At 39.8% G+C, this 20,276-nt stretch overlaps 1 protein-coding gene across 1 annotated transcript; it reads right to left on the bottom strand.

The window, feature by feature from the left end:
* Positions 1–832: 832 nt before the first annotated feature.
* On the bottom strand, positions 833–2,028 carry LOC124640895. Its single transcript, XM_047178856.1, has 3 exons — positions 1,488–2,028; positions 1,306–1,403; positions 833–1,124 (listed from the first exon to the last, which is right to left on the bottom strand). The coding sequence occupies exons 1-3, from the start codon at positions 1,600–1,602 to the stop codon at positions 957–959; spliced, it is 381 nt and encodes a 126-aa protein (XP_047034812.1). The 5' UTR covers positions 1,603–2,028; the 3' UTR covers positions 833–956.
* Positions 2,029–20,276: the final 18,248 nt, after the last annotated feature.

Raw genomic sequence — 20,276 nt, 5'->3', positions numbered from 1 at the left:
GTTCTTGCTAGAGTTTTTGGCAGCATTGTGTGCAGTGGCTGTGTGCGGACCATGCTTGCTGGCGTGCGCGCGGCGGCTGCTACTGGGAGACGAGCTGCTGCACCGCACGCCCACCGTGGTGCGCGAGGCCGACGTGCTGGGCTGCGACGAGCCCGCCTGCCCCTACTACAAGAAGAATGTCAAGTACCTCATGGTACCCGCGCGGAGGCGCCTCTACGGCTCCCCTACCCGACAGTGTTCTTAATGTTTTCAAGCTTTATATTTTTCTTAGTTTAATACATTTCTGTTTTAAATATCCTTGGCAGTTTTATTTTACATACCTACTCGGAGGGATCAGCTTGGCAAGTTCATCTGGATGTCTTCAAGGGGCAGAATGTTATATCCGATAAAGACACAATAGAAGAAGGTATCCGATCCATGACAACTGTTCCATATTACATACCTAGACAACAGGAAAAGAAAAGGCCAGCAATAGATAATATAAGCTTTAACTTTAATGTTAGCTTTCTGCTACTTAATTTATAAAGAATTATTAATTTATTAAGAAGAATTTATTTATTTATGATTGTTGTAGTAACAATGAATATATAAATAAACAAGCCATCGGAGCGATGCTCTCTAGATCTACTTGACCGGTCAACTCGGGAGTGTGGCGCGCGCCTGCTATGCAATTTTCCAATCAGCTCCACTAAAGTTGTAGTTCAATATGACATTATGCGTGTAATTCCTCTTATTAGGTACCTGTGGTACTTACTTATTTCATCACATCACTTTGGAATCGGAATACAGGAGTTAATGAAAAGGACCTATTTAGGTGTGATTAAAAACAATATTTACCTATGTAGCAATTTTATTGACATTTTTGCACAAGACCATGATACAGTTGAGTGACTATTATATATATGTATGTAGAATGGATTTATGTTCAGTGTACGTATGGCGGCAGCGGGCACAGGTCAGTGGATGCGCGGGGAGTGGCCGATGCACTCGTTGTCGACGCTGATGTCGGGGTCGCGCTTGTACGACGGCTGTCGCCCCCACTGCTTCCACGGCGTCGCGGACGACGGCAGCCTCCAGTCGCCCCCACACGGACACGTCTTCGTCTGCGCAGGCCCATACTTTGCCTAATAAACGAAATACAAACATCAATTATGTTGTAATGGCAGCAGAGGTAATAAAGTCTTTATAATAATTGATATCGGTAAAAGCAAACAATCTTAGCAATAGCAAGACCTCGCTGGCTCCAGGAACCACAGATGCAAAAATAAACCCTTCAATGCTGTTATAATTAAACAGTATCTTGACCTGAGGAGCGACACCTGCCGCGAATATTTTGGCTGGTAGGTGGGGAGGTTGTCCTGCCACTTGCTGGTCATCAGAGATCGTTCGCTTAGCAGCAAGACCTGGGGAATGCGAGCATTGGTTACATGGTGGGCTGGAGGGAGAGCACAAGCACAATGCAGAGGCATGGTGGCGAGGGTACTAACCGAGAAGCCGGAGGGTACTGACCGGGAGGCCGGCGCAGGTCCATTGCTGGTGGATAAGCACCACCAGCACGGTGCACAGCGCCACCAGGGCCTGCAACAACACCGCGCTCGTCATCAGATGTGTCTCGTGTTCGAGGTGAAGCTCATCACCTCCGCCTACGCCACTCACTGGTACTTTTTATTGAGTTGCGGAGCAATATGTATTATGACTATGACGGATTTGATACTGTTATTTTTTTCGGTATTTGACAGAAGTGTGGAAAAGTTTGACATTGTATTTTTTGGACATCATTTATTATGAAGGTTTGATGCTACTTGGAATAAAAAAAAGCTAATAATATTTAGGTGTATAGCTGACGGATTCGCAAAGAACAGAATACGAGAAATAAAATGCACTCCATCGTACCGCAGTAGGCAGTGCTACGAGACGTTCGATGCCCGCTACGCAAACCTCGACATAACTATTTGTTGAAAGCCTAAAGGTACGTTTTGGAAGCAACTGGCTGCCTTCAACAACTCTTATAATCAAACTAGCTTCTGCCAGCGGTTTCACCCGCATCCCCTGACAGTGGCGGCCCTAGGGGTGTGCGAACTGTGCCATCGCACAGGGCCTCGCGCTTGGGGGGGCCTCGCGCTACAACCCACACTAATGTAAAAAAATTATAATAAAAAAATATATATCTGGTTTTTTTTTAAAAAAATGTGCATTTTTTCAATGCACATTTTTTTCGCGCTCGCTACGCTCGCGGATGTTCACTTGACAGTACCTTTACTTCTAACTTGATTAGAGTACTTCTATGTCCCAAAACTCAAAAATTTTCGCGCTCGCTACGCTCGCGACTTCACCTTGCGCTGTTGTTGATTATACAAGTTTAGGTGCTTTAGTGACCCAAAAAGCTCAAAAATTTTTGTGCTCGCTACGCTCGCGGGTGCTTTACTTTCCACTAGTTTTATTTTTTTTATCCTTTTTTAGCCGAACCTAGAAGGTAGCGCCGCTTTTAAGTCCTTTTATTAACGAAAAAGAAGAGAAAATAACTCCTACTTTCCGTATGAACTTTCTTATTTACGACGTTCGAACTACTCAAGTCACAATCTTTCAATATATAAGTAGAGGGCGCTAGGGTCATGATTGCACCCAGGGCGCTACATGAGCTAGAGACGGCCCTGAATCAGTTATACGAAGAGCTGAATATTATCTCGGTGCTGAAATATATATATTAGAAAATAATTTAACTGAAATTTATCCCACTACCGAAATAGTATTGAGAATTCGAATAATAAAATCATAATATCGAAAAAGCAGTTTTTCGAGACTTACAATTATTAAAACATGTCCCTTGCTATTCTTTCGATCAAAAATGACGTTGCTCATTCATTCGACTATTCTGCTCTAATTAAAGATTTTAGTCGTAAAAAAAGTCGCAATCATCAGATCATTTTAATATTTGTTAATTTTGTGATTCTTTAAATATATAAACTGTAGTAAAAATAAAATTGTATTAATTTGCTAAATCAAAACACCAACTTACTCTCGCGACACATACTTTTCACGTAGGACAAAGGGCCTCGCATAGACCTGTCGCACGTAGCCTCGCAATGGCTAGGGCCGCCGCTGTCCCCTGAGAACCTCTGCACGAACCCGGATAAAAAGTAGCCTATAGCCTTCCTCGATAAATGGGCTATCTAACACCGAAAGAGTTGTTCAAATCGGACCAGTAGTTCCTGAGATTAGCGCGTTCAAACAAACAAACAAACTCTTCAGCTTTATAATATTACTATATGTAGATTAAAACTTGCACTGGTTTTTTACGCGTTTTTATGAAATGATTTTCAATCGAAGCCTTATATTCGTGTACAGGGCTGGGAGATTTTTTTTGTTTGTGAATATGATACAGTGTTTTATTGTCTTTGTGTACGCACTTAAGACATACTTAATTACATAGACACGATCAGCGCATATCCTTTGTTTATGTTACCGGAAATGTATGAAGTCTAGGATGTGTATACAGCTCCTAGGAAATGTATACAATTCCGAAGCTATGTAGGAAATGTATAAAATATTCTTTCAATAATTTTATTTTATACGTAGGTTATGCATAGGCAGGCCCGCCGCTAGCTGTTTGTTCGCCCGCGTGCAAAACTGATTATGCCGCCCTACGACTACATACGTTTTGACAAAAAATATATAGGGGGGGGGGGGAGGGTAGATCCAGGGGTTCCGGACCCTCCCCGCCCATTCAGATCCATCTTACTTGTCCAACAGAAAAAAATATGTACATGCACCGCTCTGATTGCAGAAACCCCACCCACTTTTGGATAAATAACTATTGCAATACATAACATACATTACACATAACTTTTTATTTACTTGAAATGTTCAGAGTAACCTAAGCAGTCCTGGGTTAGCCCATAAGCAAACTAAGCAATTGCTTAGGGCATCAATGCAGTGCAATCATTACCCAAGTGGCCCCTATGTATTGAAAGATTGTGATTAACTTAAACTAACGCACTTAAATATCTATAACAATGTTTAAAGTCAGTAAAATTATGTTATTTGGTGGGTTTCCCGTTGAAAACTTCCAAGGCACATTTCATATGTAAGGAATCGCGAGCGGAGCGAGCGCGAAAATTTTTTAGTCTAAGGACACAAAACAAATAAAAACCACTGTTAATTAACAAAGCTAAGTCAAAAAGTAAGATATGCACAGAAGTGAAGTGCAAAAGCCGCGAGCGAAGCGAGCGCGATTTTTTCCTTAGAGTTTTCATGAAGTAAACATATTATCATAAAAAGCCATAACGGACGTGCGCGAAAAATGTTGTTCGGAATTGAATGCCTCAACAATAAAACAAAGATAAAATGCGACATCTGACATGGAGCCGCGAGCGCAGCGAGCGCGAATTTTTTTGGGGATGCAAAGGGTAAAACAGTCAAAATTGATAGGAGACGACCAAAGCTAGGGCGGCTTTTTCTGAATCTTTATTGGTTTAATTTTGCCGCCCCCTAAATAGCATTTGCCCCACGCTACGCCACTGGTTGATCTTAAATCGATTTTAAGAATCTTTAATTATGAAAATGTCCTTTCAACAGATGTACGTAATTGAAACCGGCAGTGTAAGTAATATTCTTAGCGCTATTGCTGTGTTCGGAAATATTGAAATCAAATCATTGGTAAAAATATATTGTATTTTTTAAATATTACGTGATAACTCGCTAGATTTGCCGCCCCCTAGGACGTGCCGCCCGCGTGCTGTGCACGCGCTGCACGCCCGCTTACGGCGGGCCTGTGCATAGGCATTGTATAAAATTCCAATATCGTTTTAGGAAATGTATAAGAACAATGGTTTCTGTCGGATTTCTGTCGGGTTCCTTCTATCTGGCAGAATTGGCGTACTATGAAGATGGTAGTGAATAGGACTGTATGTAAAATTTAATAAAAATGCTTCGTGAAAATTTATAAGTGTTGTATTCCGCAAGGCTTATTTTTGACAGCGAAAATTTAAAAAAAGATAAAACAAAATACAGACACAAAGAGGTTCCTACATTACAGGTTTTAGTGTTTTACATTAAAAAAGGTTTAACGTTCTGGGTATCCCGAACATCCCCCCGGGCGTTGAGAGCTCGACTCTCAACCAAAATCTTCCGAGTGAGCTATAGGTAAGGGGAATATCTTGCTGAAAGCCCGACGAACCACATCACCACTTGAAATCATGATGTCCGCGACACGACTGATGCCATCATGTCCAGGGAACACCTCTGTGACTCGGCCCAGGCGCCACTTTAAAGGAGGTACCCTGTCCTCCTTAATGAGCACAAGAGTGCCTTTTTCTAATGGCTTTGTGCAGGATCGCCATTTCGTTCGTTGCTGGAGCTCCGACACATATTCCTTACACCATCGTGACCAGAAGTGCTGACGAAGTTGCTCTATACGCTGATATCGGGTTAACTGAGTCAACGATCGGTCCTCGAGGTTTGAAGATGGAAGTGATGTCAGCGGTCGTCCAATTAAAAAATGTCCAGGCGTAAGCGGCGACAAGTCGTTAGGGTTCGAAGAGAGTGGTGTGAGCGGGCGAGAGTTCAGTATAGCTTCGATCTGGACTAATACGGTGTTCAACTCCTCATATGTTAGATTACAATTGCCCAGTACTCTTTTTAAATGATACTTAACAGATTTTATACCGGCCTCCCAAAGACCTCCAAAGTGCGGAGAATAAGGAGGGATAAAATGAAAGTTAATATCTTCATTTGATAACTCACCGGATAACGAATCGCAACTACCCTTTAAAAACTTACCAAGTTCATGATAAGCACCAACAAACGAGGTCCCATTATCAGAGTATATATGTTTAGGTTTTCCCCTTCGCGAAACAAACCTACGCAAAGCTGATAAAAAATTGCTGCTTGTTAAATCACCTGCCAACTCTATGTGTACAGCCTTAGTCGTAAAGCACACGAAAAGAACAATGTACACTTTCGTAAGACGACATCCACGTCCCTGCCTAGTGGCTGACATAATAGGTCCAGCATAATCTACGCCTACTGTTTCAAAGGGGTAACCTCCCGGAATCAACCGCTTTTGTGGCAAGTTACCCATCAGAGGAGCAATTACCTGTCCCTTTGTACGACAGCAAGCAATACATTTCTTACAAATTGATTTAGCTAATCGTCTACCACCAATTGGCCAGAAATTCTCTCTTATGGACGCGAGTAAGAGCTGCGGTCCAGCATGCATAAGTTTTTTGTGCATAAAATCAAATAATAATCGTGTAACGACATGAGTGGACTGTAATAATAATGGATGCTTTTTATCGAAAGCAAAGTGAGAATTATCAAGACGACCTCCAACACGAATTAAATGTTGGTCGTCCAAAAACACATTAAACTTATTTAAGGGACTCTTTTTGGGTAGTTCCTTTTTATTCAATAACAGAGCGTATTCGGGGAATGATTCCTTTTGTGAAATTCGTATAATAACATGTAGAGCCTGTTTTAACTCATGAGTGGTAAGAAATAGATGTTTAGATAACTCCTCTTTTTTACAACGACTTATAAATCTCAATACGTATGCAACCGACCGTTTGAGTGTAGTTAAGTTTGGAAATCTATCAAAGTCTATAAAACATGGTCGTGAATTCTTATTTGCAACGAGTAGAGAAACTTCGGACCTAATTTCGGGAAGGTTTTTCGTTGCAACTGTTGGATCATCAGGCCATTTAGACACATCATATCGTAAAAATTCAGGGCCTGACCACCATAAATCTAAACATTGCAAAGAAGTTACATCTGTTCCACATGATATAATATGGTCAGCTGGATTTAAGTCTGTGGGAACATGCCTCCAAGAACAAACCGCAGATTTGTCCAATATCTCAGCGACACGGTTACGGACAAAAGGTTGTAACTTTATTGGCAACATTTTAATCCAACCTAAAACAATCGTTGAGTCAGTCCGAAAGTCACATAGTACGATCCGTGGAACTCTCAATGCATTTAAAAATGGTAAGTCGCGTAAGATCTTGGACCAAATTCTGGATATTTCAGAAGGGAACTCATCATCCCATCCCAATTTAAATACCCAAAGCTTTTGCATGAGGGTTTTTATGACAATAATGCAAGGAGCTAATAGACCCAGAGAATCAAAAATTTGAGCAATTGTAAAAAATGTCCCACGCTTTGTCATGACTTTATTAATATCGGGATTCAATGAAAATACTAAAACGTCAGTCTCAGTAAGCCAGCTCAAACCTAACATTTTACAAGGTTCTATTGAACCAATATTCAAACTAAATGAAGAATGACCTATATGATCGGGTAATACTTGAGGAGTATTTGATTTCCATTTATGTAATGGCACACCAGCTGAAGCCAGCTCAACGGGTCCTTCAGTAGTTAAAGTACTTTCACAGACAAGGCCATGATGAGCTATTAAATATACAACCTTCTGTGGGTCAGGTGCACATAAAGACATATGGTTAAACTCTAAATACTCTTTCATAAAATCACAATAACGAATGCTAAATGATGTCTGACTCTGAACGCTACGCTCTAATGAAAGCAAACACAGCTTAGATTTATGTTCAGAGTGACCTAAGTTATAATGTGATTGTTTTAACGTCAATCTAACACAAAAATGGCCATCTTTCAGACACGTAGTGTTTCTAATAAGGTGCTCTTCACACATTTTTTCTTCTAGATAATGTACTGATGACTGATGGCTAACTTCCTCAAGCTGCCTAAAACGCATTAAACGGTTTTGGATGTCATCGGTACTTGAGTCATTCTGTAAAACATTAGCTTCAGAATGATGAATATTCGTAAAATTACAAATAAATGAGGGTGAACGCGACACTTGACCACTATTAGCCATAGGGCCTGAAACTATCCAACCTAGTCTAGTCTCAAATAGTACCGGTTTACCTATACCGAGGTTTATCTTTTCTGTACCCAAGATGTCCCAGAAAACATCTGCACCTATAATTAAGTCCACGGAGGATGGTGCATAAAAATGAGGATCAGCTAGACACAAATCACTCGGAATATTTATGTCATTAAGATTAAGTTGACGACAAGGCACTTCTTCAGTGATAGAAGGTAAGATGTAACAATTAATATTTACAGAAAAGTTTCCATTCAATGATTTTATCGGAACGCAACACATTTTACTTATTAGTGAGTTGGAATTATTTATGCCAATTAATGTCTCGCTAACCTTAATAGTCGGCAAACTTAATGAATTACAGAATTTCTCTGTGATAAGGCAGCACGTACTACCACTGTCAAGAACAGCACGACCAAGATGTTCGCGGTTACTGCTATCATAAAGTTTTAACAAAGAAGTGGCCAAAAGAACTTCTCCTTTATTTCGTGCATTCGCCGTGACTTGTGCCGACAATGTTACGTTGTTATTAGACAATGGCTTCGCAACTTCACTGCTGTTATTGCCGTTACCGATAGAGGTTGATGGTTCAATTGACGGGTTAGCTTTACCATCAGTAATATGAACAAGAGTGTTGTGTCTGCGCTTACACACTTTGCAGCCTCTTGCTTTGCACCGATTTGCATAATGACCCGAACGGAAACAGTTAAAACATATCTTGTATTGTGGTATTAACTCCAACCTCTGTTCATTACTAAGACCTAAAAATTGTGAACAGTTATTAAGATTATGTTCACCGCTACACTTCGGGCAATGTTTAAATGAATTAGACTGCTTATCTGGCGCACTGGTTACAGACACCATGCTTTTATATTTAATGTTAGTAAGAGATGACTTATTAGCACTACTCTGTGACATTTCAATAGTCTCTAACAAATCTGAACGGCTTCGCAAGAAGTCAAAAAATATGTTCAAAGTAACTGACTTGTCCTTAACAAACCTACCTTTAAATTCTTCCCATTCTCGAAAGGTTTTAGAATCCAATTTGGTTGATACCATGTGAATCAACAGCGTGTCCCAATGATCTGTTGGCTCTCCTAAGGATTCCAATGAACGCAAATTCTTATTCACAGAATCAATGACACGTTTTAAAGCTACGGAAGATTCTTTTTTAACAGTCTCGAGGTTGAATAATGCTGCAACATGGTTGTTTATTAAAACCCGCTTGTTGTCATAGCGATCGCATAATATCTTCCACGCCACAGAATAGTTGTTGGCGGAAAACTCAATGGATTGGATCACAACAGCAGCTGATCCCTCGAGACACGCTTTAAGATAATGAAACTTGTTGACGTCATCAATATCATCATTACAATGTATCAAGCTAGAGAACGTGTCATGGAACTCCAACCATTTCTCATAGGAACCACTAAACTTAGGCAGTTGTATGGTAGGTAATTTAACAAGCCTGCGATTACGCGTTTGTGCTGAACTATAATCACTTTCCAAAGGTTCATTCTTAGTTGGTTTCAAGTTACGTGTAAGTAAGTCTTGAGCCTTTGCAAAGATCTTATAATACTTAGATTCAAACTCGTTACGCTCCGGTAGTTGACTATTAACATCATCAGCTAAACACTCTAATTTTGACTGAACCTCGTCAAATTGTGAAAATAAACTTTCCATCTTACCCAAACGTAGTTGCAATTCGCACACCTGTGACGCATCCAATGACTCATCCAACTCGTTGACATAGTTGGTAAATGCTGTCAACCGACCCTTGCAACTCGCGCGTTTTCTGACTGACTCCTTGTCGGTCATTTTGGAGACCGGTATTAATTACACTGTAACGTTAAATAAGTTAATACCAATTCGTAATGTCTCACAAACTTAGAAATAAGACTTGCAAATAATAATAAGGGAATACAACAAGTTAAAGTATACAAATAAGAGTACCTACCTAATAGACTGTCTGATACTAACTTACATTAGTGAAAACTTAACAGAAAACCTAAAATATCCCTTAAAGATGTATTACAATAATCACTATGTATATAACACACCTAGTTTCTGCTTAGTTTAGCACTGAAGCTAGTTAACTGCAGATAAGTTATTTATCTGGTTACAACAGTCTAAATAAATAAATAGGTAGTACTAACCTTAACAATTTTCACTTAGCTGAAATACCTATTACCTTACCTATGAATTTAGAGCACTGGGTACCTTTGCCTACAATGAATAAGATTGTCAATGAACACCACTGTATGCATATCCACGTCCAGTTTCTCCAAATTATATAGATTTCCGTAGGCCGTAATTAGTTCTTATTTTATAGTTCTTCTTATTTTATCCGATCGCAGGGACCAATGAATAGGACTGTATGTAAAATTTAATAAAAATGCTTCGTGAAAATTTATAAGTGTTGTATTCCGCAAGGCTTATTTTTGACAGCGAAAATTTAAAAAAAGATAAAACAAAATACAGACACAAAGAGGTTCCTACATTACAGGTTTTAGTGTTTTACATTAAAAAAGGTTTAACGTTCTGGGTATCCCGAACAGGTAGAATTTCATGGATTCATTTTATTTAGCATATTGCCATTTATAACCTTCAATGAAAAAACGTATTAAAACTTGAAATTAATGACGAAAACGAATCGCTGCAAAACCGACTCCACGTAGTATTGTCCGCCCTACCCCTACCCCTAGAGTGCAATTCAAAACCGCGTAGGCGCGGAGGGGCGAGGCGGCCTGCGAGCTGAGGCGCAGGTAGTTAACGCTCGCCGCCGCGGCTGAGGCTCATCCTTTGCGGCCTTTGCGGCTTACATATTATGTACATGTGTATAAATTACATTATAGATACATGTGTAAAAAAAGTCGTGGTGGCCTAGTGGGCAAAGAACCAACCTCTCGAGTATGAGGGCGCGGGTTCAAATCCAGGTCAGGCAAGTACCAATGCAACTTTTCTAAGTTTGTACCTATGTACTTTCTAAGTATGTCTTAGACACCAATGGCTGATAAAGGTGAAGGAAAACATCTTGAGAAAACCTGGACTATATAGTCTGAAATCACCAACCCGCATTGAGCAAGCGTGGTGATTAATGGTCAATCCTTCTCCGTGTGGGAGGAGGCCGCAGCCCAGCAGTGGGACGATAAAAAGGCTGTAACTGTAACATAATATAATATGTCATATAATATGTTTAATATAATATGTAGGTATGTATGTAATCCGTCATTGTATACAATTCCTAGGAAATCTATGTAATTCCTTAATGGTAATCTATACATTTAGTACGTATATACAAGAGTAGTAGAGGTGAATGTCAGAGGTCACCGCCCTGCTCCCCCCCCCCCCTTTGCCGCCGGTCGCCTCGAGGCTCTAATAGGAAACTTACCATCAATAAGAGTAATTGTTACCCTAGCACTTAGGTACTTAGGGAAACCTATTTGTTTTCCCATAAACCTGCTATATTTGCAGCATGTCACGTATTTAATCAACATTTACTGAAAATAGCTCATGCTGTGGGGATATACAATAGTGTCAGCAGCGTATATGAAATTTATACCTTTACACAACGCTTGTGACATACTCACTTGTGAAAATACTTATATTAAAGCGTACCTTTGCGTAACATTTATGACGTCGCTGGCGCGAGTTGACTTGGGGAATGTTTTCAGTTTGGATATCCCCAAGCAGTTATTATAAAATATACCCGACCATAACGTGGCTATCCACAAGAGGTTGCTGTAGAATTTCCGAAACAATATGAAAATGCAGTTGCCGAGTTTAAAACTGAAATAAAACGCTTCACAAGTTTATTTGAAATTGCACTGTCAAAATTCACAAATATGATAAAAAAAAAGTATATACATCAGAACAAGCACAAAACTTAATTTTACATCCGATAATGACAAGGCGTGTAGCTAGAAACATTCAAAGCACATTCATTAGTAGACGTAGAGAAAGGGGAATATTAAGGCGACGAATTGGTGAACAATAATTCCATAACCGGCACGCGCATCTAAGGGGCCAAAAGGGGACGGAGCGTCTGAGCGGGGCGAGGATTACAATACGCGCGCTAGCTTATAACTAAAAGTCGTAAGCGACAAAATGGTTTTGTAATTTTATTATTTAGAAATGATTATTTGATAAAAATTCCTTCCAAATTTTAAAGAGTACTACAACTAGTTCGGCCATTCAGAGAATGCGTTCCTGACACGTCGCGATTGAACTGACGACGTAATAACATTCATTGATTATTGATATAATAATGTTGTTTTAATGCTCCTCAATTGTTAAAACGGTAAACAACCAGCAAAAATATTTTTATCGTAACTGCAACGCCATTGCAAAGTTACGTCGTCAGTTCAATCGCGACGTGTCAGGAACGCATTCTCTGAATGGCCGAACTATACTAAAAAAAACGGTTGTCTGTAAAGTCGGTTTACTGACGATAGTCGAACGTGACAACGTCTTAAGAAATTGATCGTCAGATGTCGAACGTTGCCGAACACGGAGGCCGATCGTGCCTCTTTGTTGCTCGTTGCGTGCTCTCGCTTGCACTTCAAGCCTTAAACGGAACGCCTCAGAGCGAGGTAACGCCGCATGAGTCATGTTTTTTCGTGCGTGCAGCCGGCTCCATCGATTTATAAGACGTTGTCACGTCAAAAGAAAAATATATTTTATAAAAATTGGTGTCAATTAAATTGGCCCGAAGTGTTTCGTCGTCAACCGCAGCTAAGAACCAATCCCGAGTGACGGATATGACGCGATGCGCTGCGGGCCAATCACCGCTTTACCGCCGCCCCCGCGCTCCCTTCATACCACCAAAGGGACCCAATAAATCACTTCTGCGCAGGTGAAAGTCAGGGCTCGACTTCCGTGCCGGTAACTGTACTTAACCAGCAAACGACAAGGCAGTACATGAACGCGCGATTGATTATTTAAAATGTGTAGGTAGTTATAAAAAGTAATCTCGTAATCGTGATTGCAACTACAATTTGTAGTTATAGTTCGGCCATTCAGAGAATGCGTTCCTGACACGTCGCGATTGAACTGACGACGTAACTACATTCATTGATTATTGATATAATAATGTTGTTTTAATGCTCCTCAATTGTTAAAACGGTAAACAACCAGCAAAAATATTTTTATCGTAACTGCAACGCCATTGCAAAGTTACGTCGTCAGTTCAATCGCGACGTGTCAGGAACGCATTCTCTGAATGGCCGAACTATAGTAATCAAATTTTTTAACTACTTTTTACGATTATTTAATGTAATTTGCAGTTTTGATTACTAACTACAATATGTAGTTGTAGTTAGTAATCAGTACTTAGATTTCATTTTGCCCAACACTGGCTATGCTCCATAATTATTTCGATCGAATAGTAAAGCAATTGATTTTTTACTCATCGTGAAATAGTTCTATTACCTTATTATTATAGTTTTGTTATAGCATAACCTACAATCGCTGCACTAGCGGACTGATGCTATTTATTTTAATTATGAAAGCACGAATATTCGACAATATATCACTGAACATATATTTAATATCGAAAGAATCATTACCTTTATCGTCGCAATTATCGTTGCTATAAACAATTTACACCACATTCACTTTTCACTGCACTTCATACTTGACGAAAATATGTAAATATATTATTGAATAGCAGCTGTTTACGCGGACGCATCGCTCACTCAAGTGGGAGAGAGACAGATGTCGAACGCTGCCGAACGCGAAGGCCGATTGTGCGATGGAACGCCTCAGAGCGAGGTAACGCCTCAGAGCGAGGTAACGCCGCATGAGTCATGTTTTTTCGTGCGTGCAGCCGGCTCCATCGATTTATAAGACGTTGTCACGTCAAAAAGTTAAAAGGCTTAAATCGGACCCGTTTGCCCATAATATGTGAATCTCTTTTTAAAAAGAGGTATGTTTGATATATTTTTCTCTGTTATAAAAGTTACCTAATCATGTTTTGAAGTCTAACAAAATAAGGTTTATATCATGAACTTTCAGGTAACCAAGTTGTATTTTGATCCGTTTTGTATTTACTGAGAAAAATTGAGATCCTTGGCGCCAAAATTTCCAATTCGTCCTCTTAAAGTGTAAAGTGTAGGGTTCAAGCTGGGCGGCCATCAAACAAAGAACGCATGACTAAACGGAAGCATAATATAACGCCCGTTAATTTTATATTTTTCATTTTATCAGTTTTTCCTAATTGCATTTCTTTATTAGGTTGATTTTCTTGTATAATAAACGTTTTTCTATTGTTCTTGAAATTATTTATCTTCATCATCATGCTCCGAGCCTTTTCCCAACTATGTTGGGGTCGGCTTCCAGTCTAACCGGATTCAGCTGAGTACCAGTGCTTTACAAGAAGCGACTGCCTATCTGACCTCCTCAATCCAGTTACCTGGGCAACCCGATACCCCTGGTTAGACTGGTGTCAGACTTACTGGCTTCTGACTACCCGTAACGACTGCCAAGGATGTTCAATGACAGCCGGGACCTACAGTTTAACGTGCCATCCGAAACACAGTCATTGGTGTCTAAGATATACTTAGAAAGTACATACAAACTTAGAAAAGTTGCATTGGTACTTGCCTGACCTGGAATCGAACCCGCGGCCTCATGCTCGAGAGGTTGGTTCTTTGCCCACTAGGCCACCACATTTTTTTTTTGTTTTTTTTTTTTTTTAATAATTATTTATCTTATTCCTTATATAACAATAATTATTTTTTTTTCTGTCTCTGAGTTCCTTGAAAGGCAATTAAACGGGTATGGATTAAACTATAGCTAATCGATATCGAATCGATAATAATGTTGCAGTCGGGTATACTTTGAAATTCTTGATACGGCTATATATATTTTTAATGTTTTCATGAAGTGGTCAATTCTACGATATGGCTACGACATATATACGAACTCAACACTACGGAGCGTTGCGTAAAGGTATAATTTTCATATACGCGTGTCAGCAATACTAGACTTTGGTGTATTTATTATTTGGTAAAGATATCTACTCTTTGTACAGTGGACTCCTTGACCTTCTCCCTTACTTACTTACTCCCCTGGGTAGTCCCTTATACATAGGGTTGTACCTACAACTTATGTACTTTTATTTAGGTATTCTTGTTCTAACTTACTCTCCTTATATACTTCTTAAGGGAGTACATGGGGATAGACAGGGGGATTAGAGATAATTACGTGTCCTATATGTATGCTCTAACGCCTCTAACCTTGCACTCCAAAACAGACATATGCTACCAGCCATGTATCGCGAGTCGCCGTGTCTGTCTGTCTGTGTCGGCCAGCAGTAAATCTCCCGCCAGGCGGCGCCACTTGCCGACTTTGGCCTTTGGTTGGACCAACCATTTCCGCGCATTCATTGGATTTATTTATTTATACAACAACATCATTATTATTGCCTTTGCTCATTTTGACGCGCCGCGTTCTGCATTAACTTGACTATATGGGTAGTCACTGTAAATATCGATGTCAGGTATGCTGTCGTTCCCCAGCGGGGCCCAGTAGGGCCAAGGCCCGCCGGGGCTGCGCGTTGTTCGAAAGAGACACCGCGGCCCTGGTACATAAAAGGCCTACGACGTAACACGACGGCCAGTAAGAGTCTGACACTCTCTCACCGCTGCTAACCCACAGCGGGAGGGGTCATTTGATGATTTTTTACGTCGTTAAAAAAAAAAACAAACCAGTACTGCAGCTTCGGCCGATTTCATGCAGTCGCTGCATGCGCGGCCGGCAGTTGCAGTCGGCAGCTTGAATTCAAAACGTACCTTTATAATTTACACTTAAAACTGCTTGCCTTTCAGGGTTTATTCACCTTCAGTCATTAAAAAAAGTTGATCAAAATATTTTTTATTATTTACAATTGAAAACAGTTTCGACCACAATAACACGATAATTATAAAATCACAGAATATTTATTATTATTTTAGGGAAACAACGTCATTAGTATCAAACAAAAACACAAATATAATGCATAATACAATAATGGTCCCAAAGTGAAGACTTACACAATACAAGACACAGTGAGGAAGGCATTATCCCGACCGCAGGGCACGCGCCTGCGCGCGCGCCGGTGCGGTCACCACCCGCTGTGAGTCACGGGGAAAATGTTACACCATACTGGGGCCCGATTCTCCTAAGTTAATAATGTCAAAATCGAATAGTAATCGAATCGCAATACGATCGTAATAGCAGTTTTAACCATATCGGGCATTCTGCTACTAATAAAAGACCAATCGTATTCGATTGACATTTGATTGGTGTGCGATTGGTATGCTATTTTGGTAATTTTGGTCTATACGGTAGTTTGCCGTGCAATCATTTTGCAATCGTAAAACATTTGCAGACAAAATGATTCATTATTGAATGACAGAAAAGAATAAAAACGTTTATTTCAAAGAAAAAATAGCGGAATGCCACATACGCTTCAATAGTAATCGAGTCGGGATTGGATCTCAGTCGAATCGAGTCGAACGTCAATCGAAGGTCGCTTAAGTAAAATTAGGAGAATCGGGCCCCTGAACACAACTAATTAACAACCATTACAACAACACACATTACATTAGAACAATACCAGCTGGCGACGTCAGCATGTCACTTGTAGGTAAGTGTGTTTTCCATTTATTGATAGATATGTATAGATATTGTAGTCAAATGTACAGGTACATTAGTTTTAGCGTCGCTGAGTAGACTCGCATGCGTATAATTTTTGAATCGTTACAAACCACTTGCTAAAAGCCAACCATTAACTAAGTATGTTCTTTTTAAATCAGCCTGTGCTGTGCTGTAAACGTAACCCGAAGGGTAATATTGTTAACTAAAAATAAAACTGTGTGGGTAAGTAGGGTATATTCGTTTTCCCGATACACAATGAAATCAGCTATTGTGTTAATTAATGAAGTGTCTACTTACCTACCCAGTACTAGGTATATATAAAATAATAGGAATTCGTTTTCAAATGCGGTTGTTGTACTGACATGCGTAACTAATCTGCGTCATAACAAACATTCACTTCAGGAAAACTGAAGAAGATGAAGTGGTTTAGGAATTCTTGCCTTAACCTTTCAGCAAACAACCTTTACCTAACTTTATTGTATTTGTTTTTTTTTTTGCGAAATAATCTGCAAACAAAAAGTATTAATTTAAATAAGCTTAATTTTTTGTTACCGTTAACTAATTATTATCAATGTAAAACGCGTCTGCCATCATGCTAGTTGCAACGAGTAAGGCTAGTCACTCAGAATATGATTATTGATAAGTAATTCATACCAAGTACAACAAATAATTATCATAATAAAGCAAGTGTAATTCGTCGCATGCGCATTACTCATGTACTGTTGAGCGCTGCATGGTGCAGGCGCCGGCGGCGGGCGAGTAGTCGGCCCAGTAGCCGGGCGAGTGGCCGGGCGAGCTATCAGCATGCCAGTCGCGGCGCGGGCGCCACGTGTGCCGGGGCGAAGCTCCATGCCGCATTGTGGTCACGTCACAACGTGTTATTTATAGCTTACTACTGGAATTTACGATGAATATTATGCGAAATGAAAGCTCACTCTGAATGTAAACATTACTATATTGTGGACTTATCTATCAACTACCTAATTGGTGTTTCGGACTGTCTTAAACACTACAGAATATTATATATCAGTAGACACTGCTAAATCCTGTCTGTTCTCTACAAATTCCTACATTAAAACTTTCAAGTTTTACAAAACTCTATCCATAGACATCATCATAATCAATCAGCAAATCCCCAATAAACAATATTTATTGATTTTCCCTCTGCCATTAAAGACTGACTGCTAAATGTTCATGAATTAATTCTTGGAATCAGCTATTGTCATCCAAGTACAATAGTATTTTATCTTCTAGTAAATATGGGCTAAAATACATTAAAATCAGAGACCATGAAACCATATAAGTTTTAACAAAGTTCATTATTATGTACAACATTTACTTGCAATAACTACCAATATCATAATAACCTACTTTATACCTACCACTATGCAACTTTTAGTGTCATCTATTGAGAATTTTCGAATTGGGTCCAAACGCCTCCGAGCAGTCGATGTGCTAACATAAAAAAAAAAAACAAAACTGTAGGTCCTCCTTTTCGAATTAAATTAAATAGCATGCGTTTTAATGTGGAGACTCAAGAGAGAGTGGAAGCGAGTACAGAGACAGGGTGTCGGCGTAAATGAGCCAGTGCTCGGAATGTGGGTACTTATTTACTATTGTCTTTACCACTTAATAGTAGAGTAGGTTAGTATATCACACTGAATGAGTGTCTCGGTGACAGCACAGGGTGTCAGTTCAGTGTAATTTCGCGAACAACACCGCAGTTGCGGTGCACTTGCGGTTTTCATTGACATTCGCTAATCGCAGCTACTCAATGAGCGGTATTTAATTATAATTATTGGTCTTTCAGATATGGACTTGCGCAATACTTGTTTGTTTTAATGAATGATTCACGCAAGTTTCAGATTTGCCTCACATTGTTGCAGCTCATGAATATAAATCGAGGTAAGTACGAGTAGCCGATAACGACTAGGGAAACCCTAAGGTTTAAAAACATTCCTCTGTCACGCTCGCATGCACTGCATATGACCAGCGTCTGGTTCTCTTCGATGTTAAGTCTGTGCAGATAAGTACATATTATTGTCCTATTTACACACTTTTAGAACATAATGACTTTACATTACTTATAGTGTAACCAGCCGGAAAGTTTCTGAAGATGTCTCATTTCTAAAATCCCCGTCCAACTATGGGTACAGTACAAGCTGGCACTAAACTAGCAATTGGCTCCCACAGATCAAGGTAACATTTATAAAAGATTAGGATGTCGTTAAACACAAGTGTGTGCAGATCGGGCGAGCGTCCATAACGCGCCGTATCGGGTGCGCGCGCCTTATCCGTAAAGGAAGCGAGCAATGGAACGCGCGCCACAAAAGGACCCGCTATTGTGTTTATGCTAAGTACACTAAAATAAAGAGGCATAGGGTTGGCTGGCCCGCCGCCGGGCACTCGCTGCTGCGGCAAACAATAGGCTTTTGGCGAACGATGCGAATAACACATCACTACGTATTCCTGTTAGTACATAGGTACGCAGGATTTAAGACGTCTTCCAGGCCAGCTAGCATTCGAATTTGTAAATGTTCAAGAAGCACTAACCGAGTTTTCGCAAATAAATATATTGATTGTACTTAAAGCAATGTAACTTGCTAGACTTGCTACCTACGAAGTGTCTTACTAACGTTGCAAATTAAGTTGTTGTAAGAACCTGCAGTCAGAATGCCTGCTAGCTTTCACACTCAGATTCATGATGAGAACACAATACTTATAGTAGTTTTTTTTATTGCATTGTTAGTGTCAATCAAATTCAGGTGCAGTGGCCGCAACGGACCAACAAAACGAGTCAAGGTGCACTTTTCTGCACCTGAGGTCACGACCTACTAACTTTAGTAAGTAATGGCTGATTTAACAAATGGTATTAGAAAGAAAAGATTAAAAACTAGTCTCGCAAGTCCAGTATTCGATACCCAGATCAAATAATGTGTTTCGAGGTGAAATACTCAGTAGCAGGCTCAAGTTGTCAGGTCATCCCTGGTGTATTGTGAGTCTGAGGTCTATATTAGTGCAAAGTGCCATATATGTATATTATTATTCTCAAAATTAATTTAAACTAAATGAGTAATCGCCACGTACAGAATCCCCTTTATAAACTATACTAGCTTCCGCCTGCGGCGATTATCATGTTTTTACTCTGTCTCAAAACTAGTTATTCTTGTCTAGACTGGCATTAGAGGCATTAGAGACTAAAGATACAAAATGTGCAAATAATTTAAGTCTAAAACATAAAAGTTATTTGATCATAAATCACTGAGTGATTGCACTAAATGACTGGGGACAGCAGTCGCACTCATATTATTATCAATCGCCCAAATTGTTCGTTTAACTGCTAAAGTATAATTAGCTGTGTTCTAGTTGCAGTCGATTAGATAACGGGCTGGCACAATGGTCCGCCTGTCCCATAGACAACGACCACCACAGGGAGATACCGCACGGACTGCTCACTGCTCTTGGCTTGCAACGACATTGCCATACAACTTTGTCACTTTCCTTATATCATTATTTATCTATAAAACTGATTTGTCTGTTGGGTTTCTCCTATTCTCGCAGACCATCACACGACCGGAATCTCTGACTAAAGTTATGGCGCAATAACCACCAAACTATAGTTTTCTAAGAGATTGATTGGGTTATAATATGAGATTTTCCTCAAACCCTAATGGTAGACGAATGAGAGCTGGATTGTTATTATTAAATACTTCCTTATCTTAGTGGTCCAAATGTTTTATTATTTTTTTATCTTAAGATATTACAAATAGTAAAC

Source organism: Helicoverpa zea, chromosome 21, assembly GCF_022581195.2.
Source record: "Helicoverpa zea isolate HzStark_Cry1AcR chromosome 21, ilHelZeax1.1, whole genome shotgun sequence".
NCBI classification, from domain to species: Eukaryota; Metazoa; Arthropoda; class Insecta; order Lepidoptera; family Noctuidae; genus Helicoverpa; species Helicoverpa zea.
The sequence above is the reverse complement of the archived record's forward strand: the minus strand, read 5'-3'. Positions and strand labels throughout refer to the sequence as shown.

Excerpts from the sequence above, each read along its gene's own strand:
- LOC124640895 (XM_047178856.1), bottom strand. The coding sequence starts at position 1,602 with ATGACGAGCGCGGTGTTGTTGCAGGCCCTGGTGGCGCTGTGCACCGTG. Across the intron at positions 1,404-1,487 it reads CAGTACCCTCCGGCTTCTCG|GTCTTGCTGCTAAGCGAACG; the intron begins GTTAGTACCCTC and ends CGCATTCCCCAG. Across the intron at positions 1,125-1,305 it reads CGGCAGGTGTCGCTCCTCAG|GCAAAGTATGGGCCTGCGCA; the intron begins GTCAAGATACTG and ends TTCGTTTATTAG.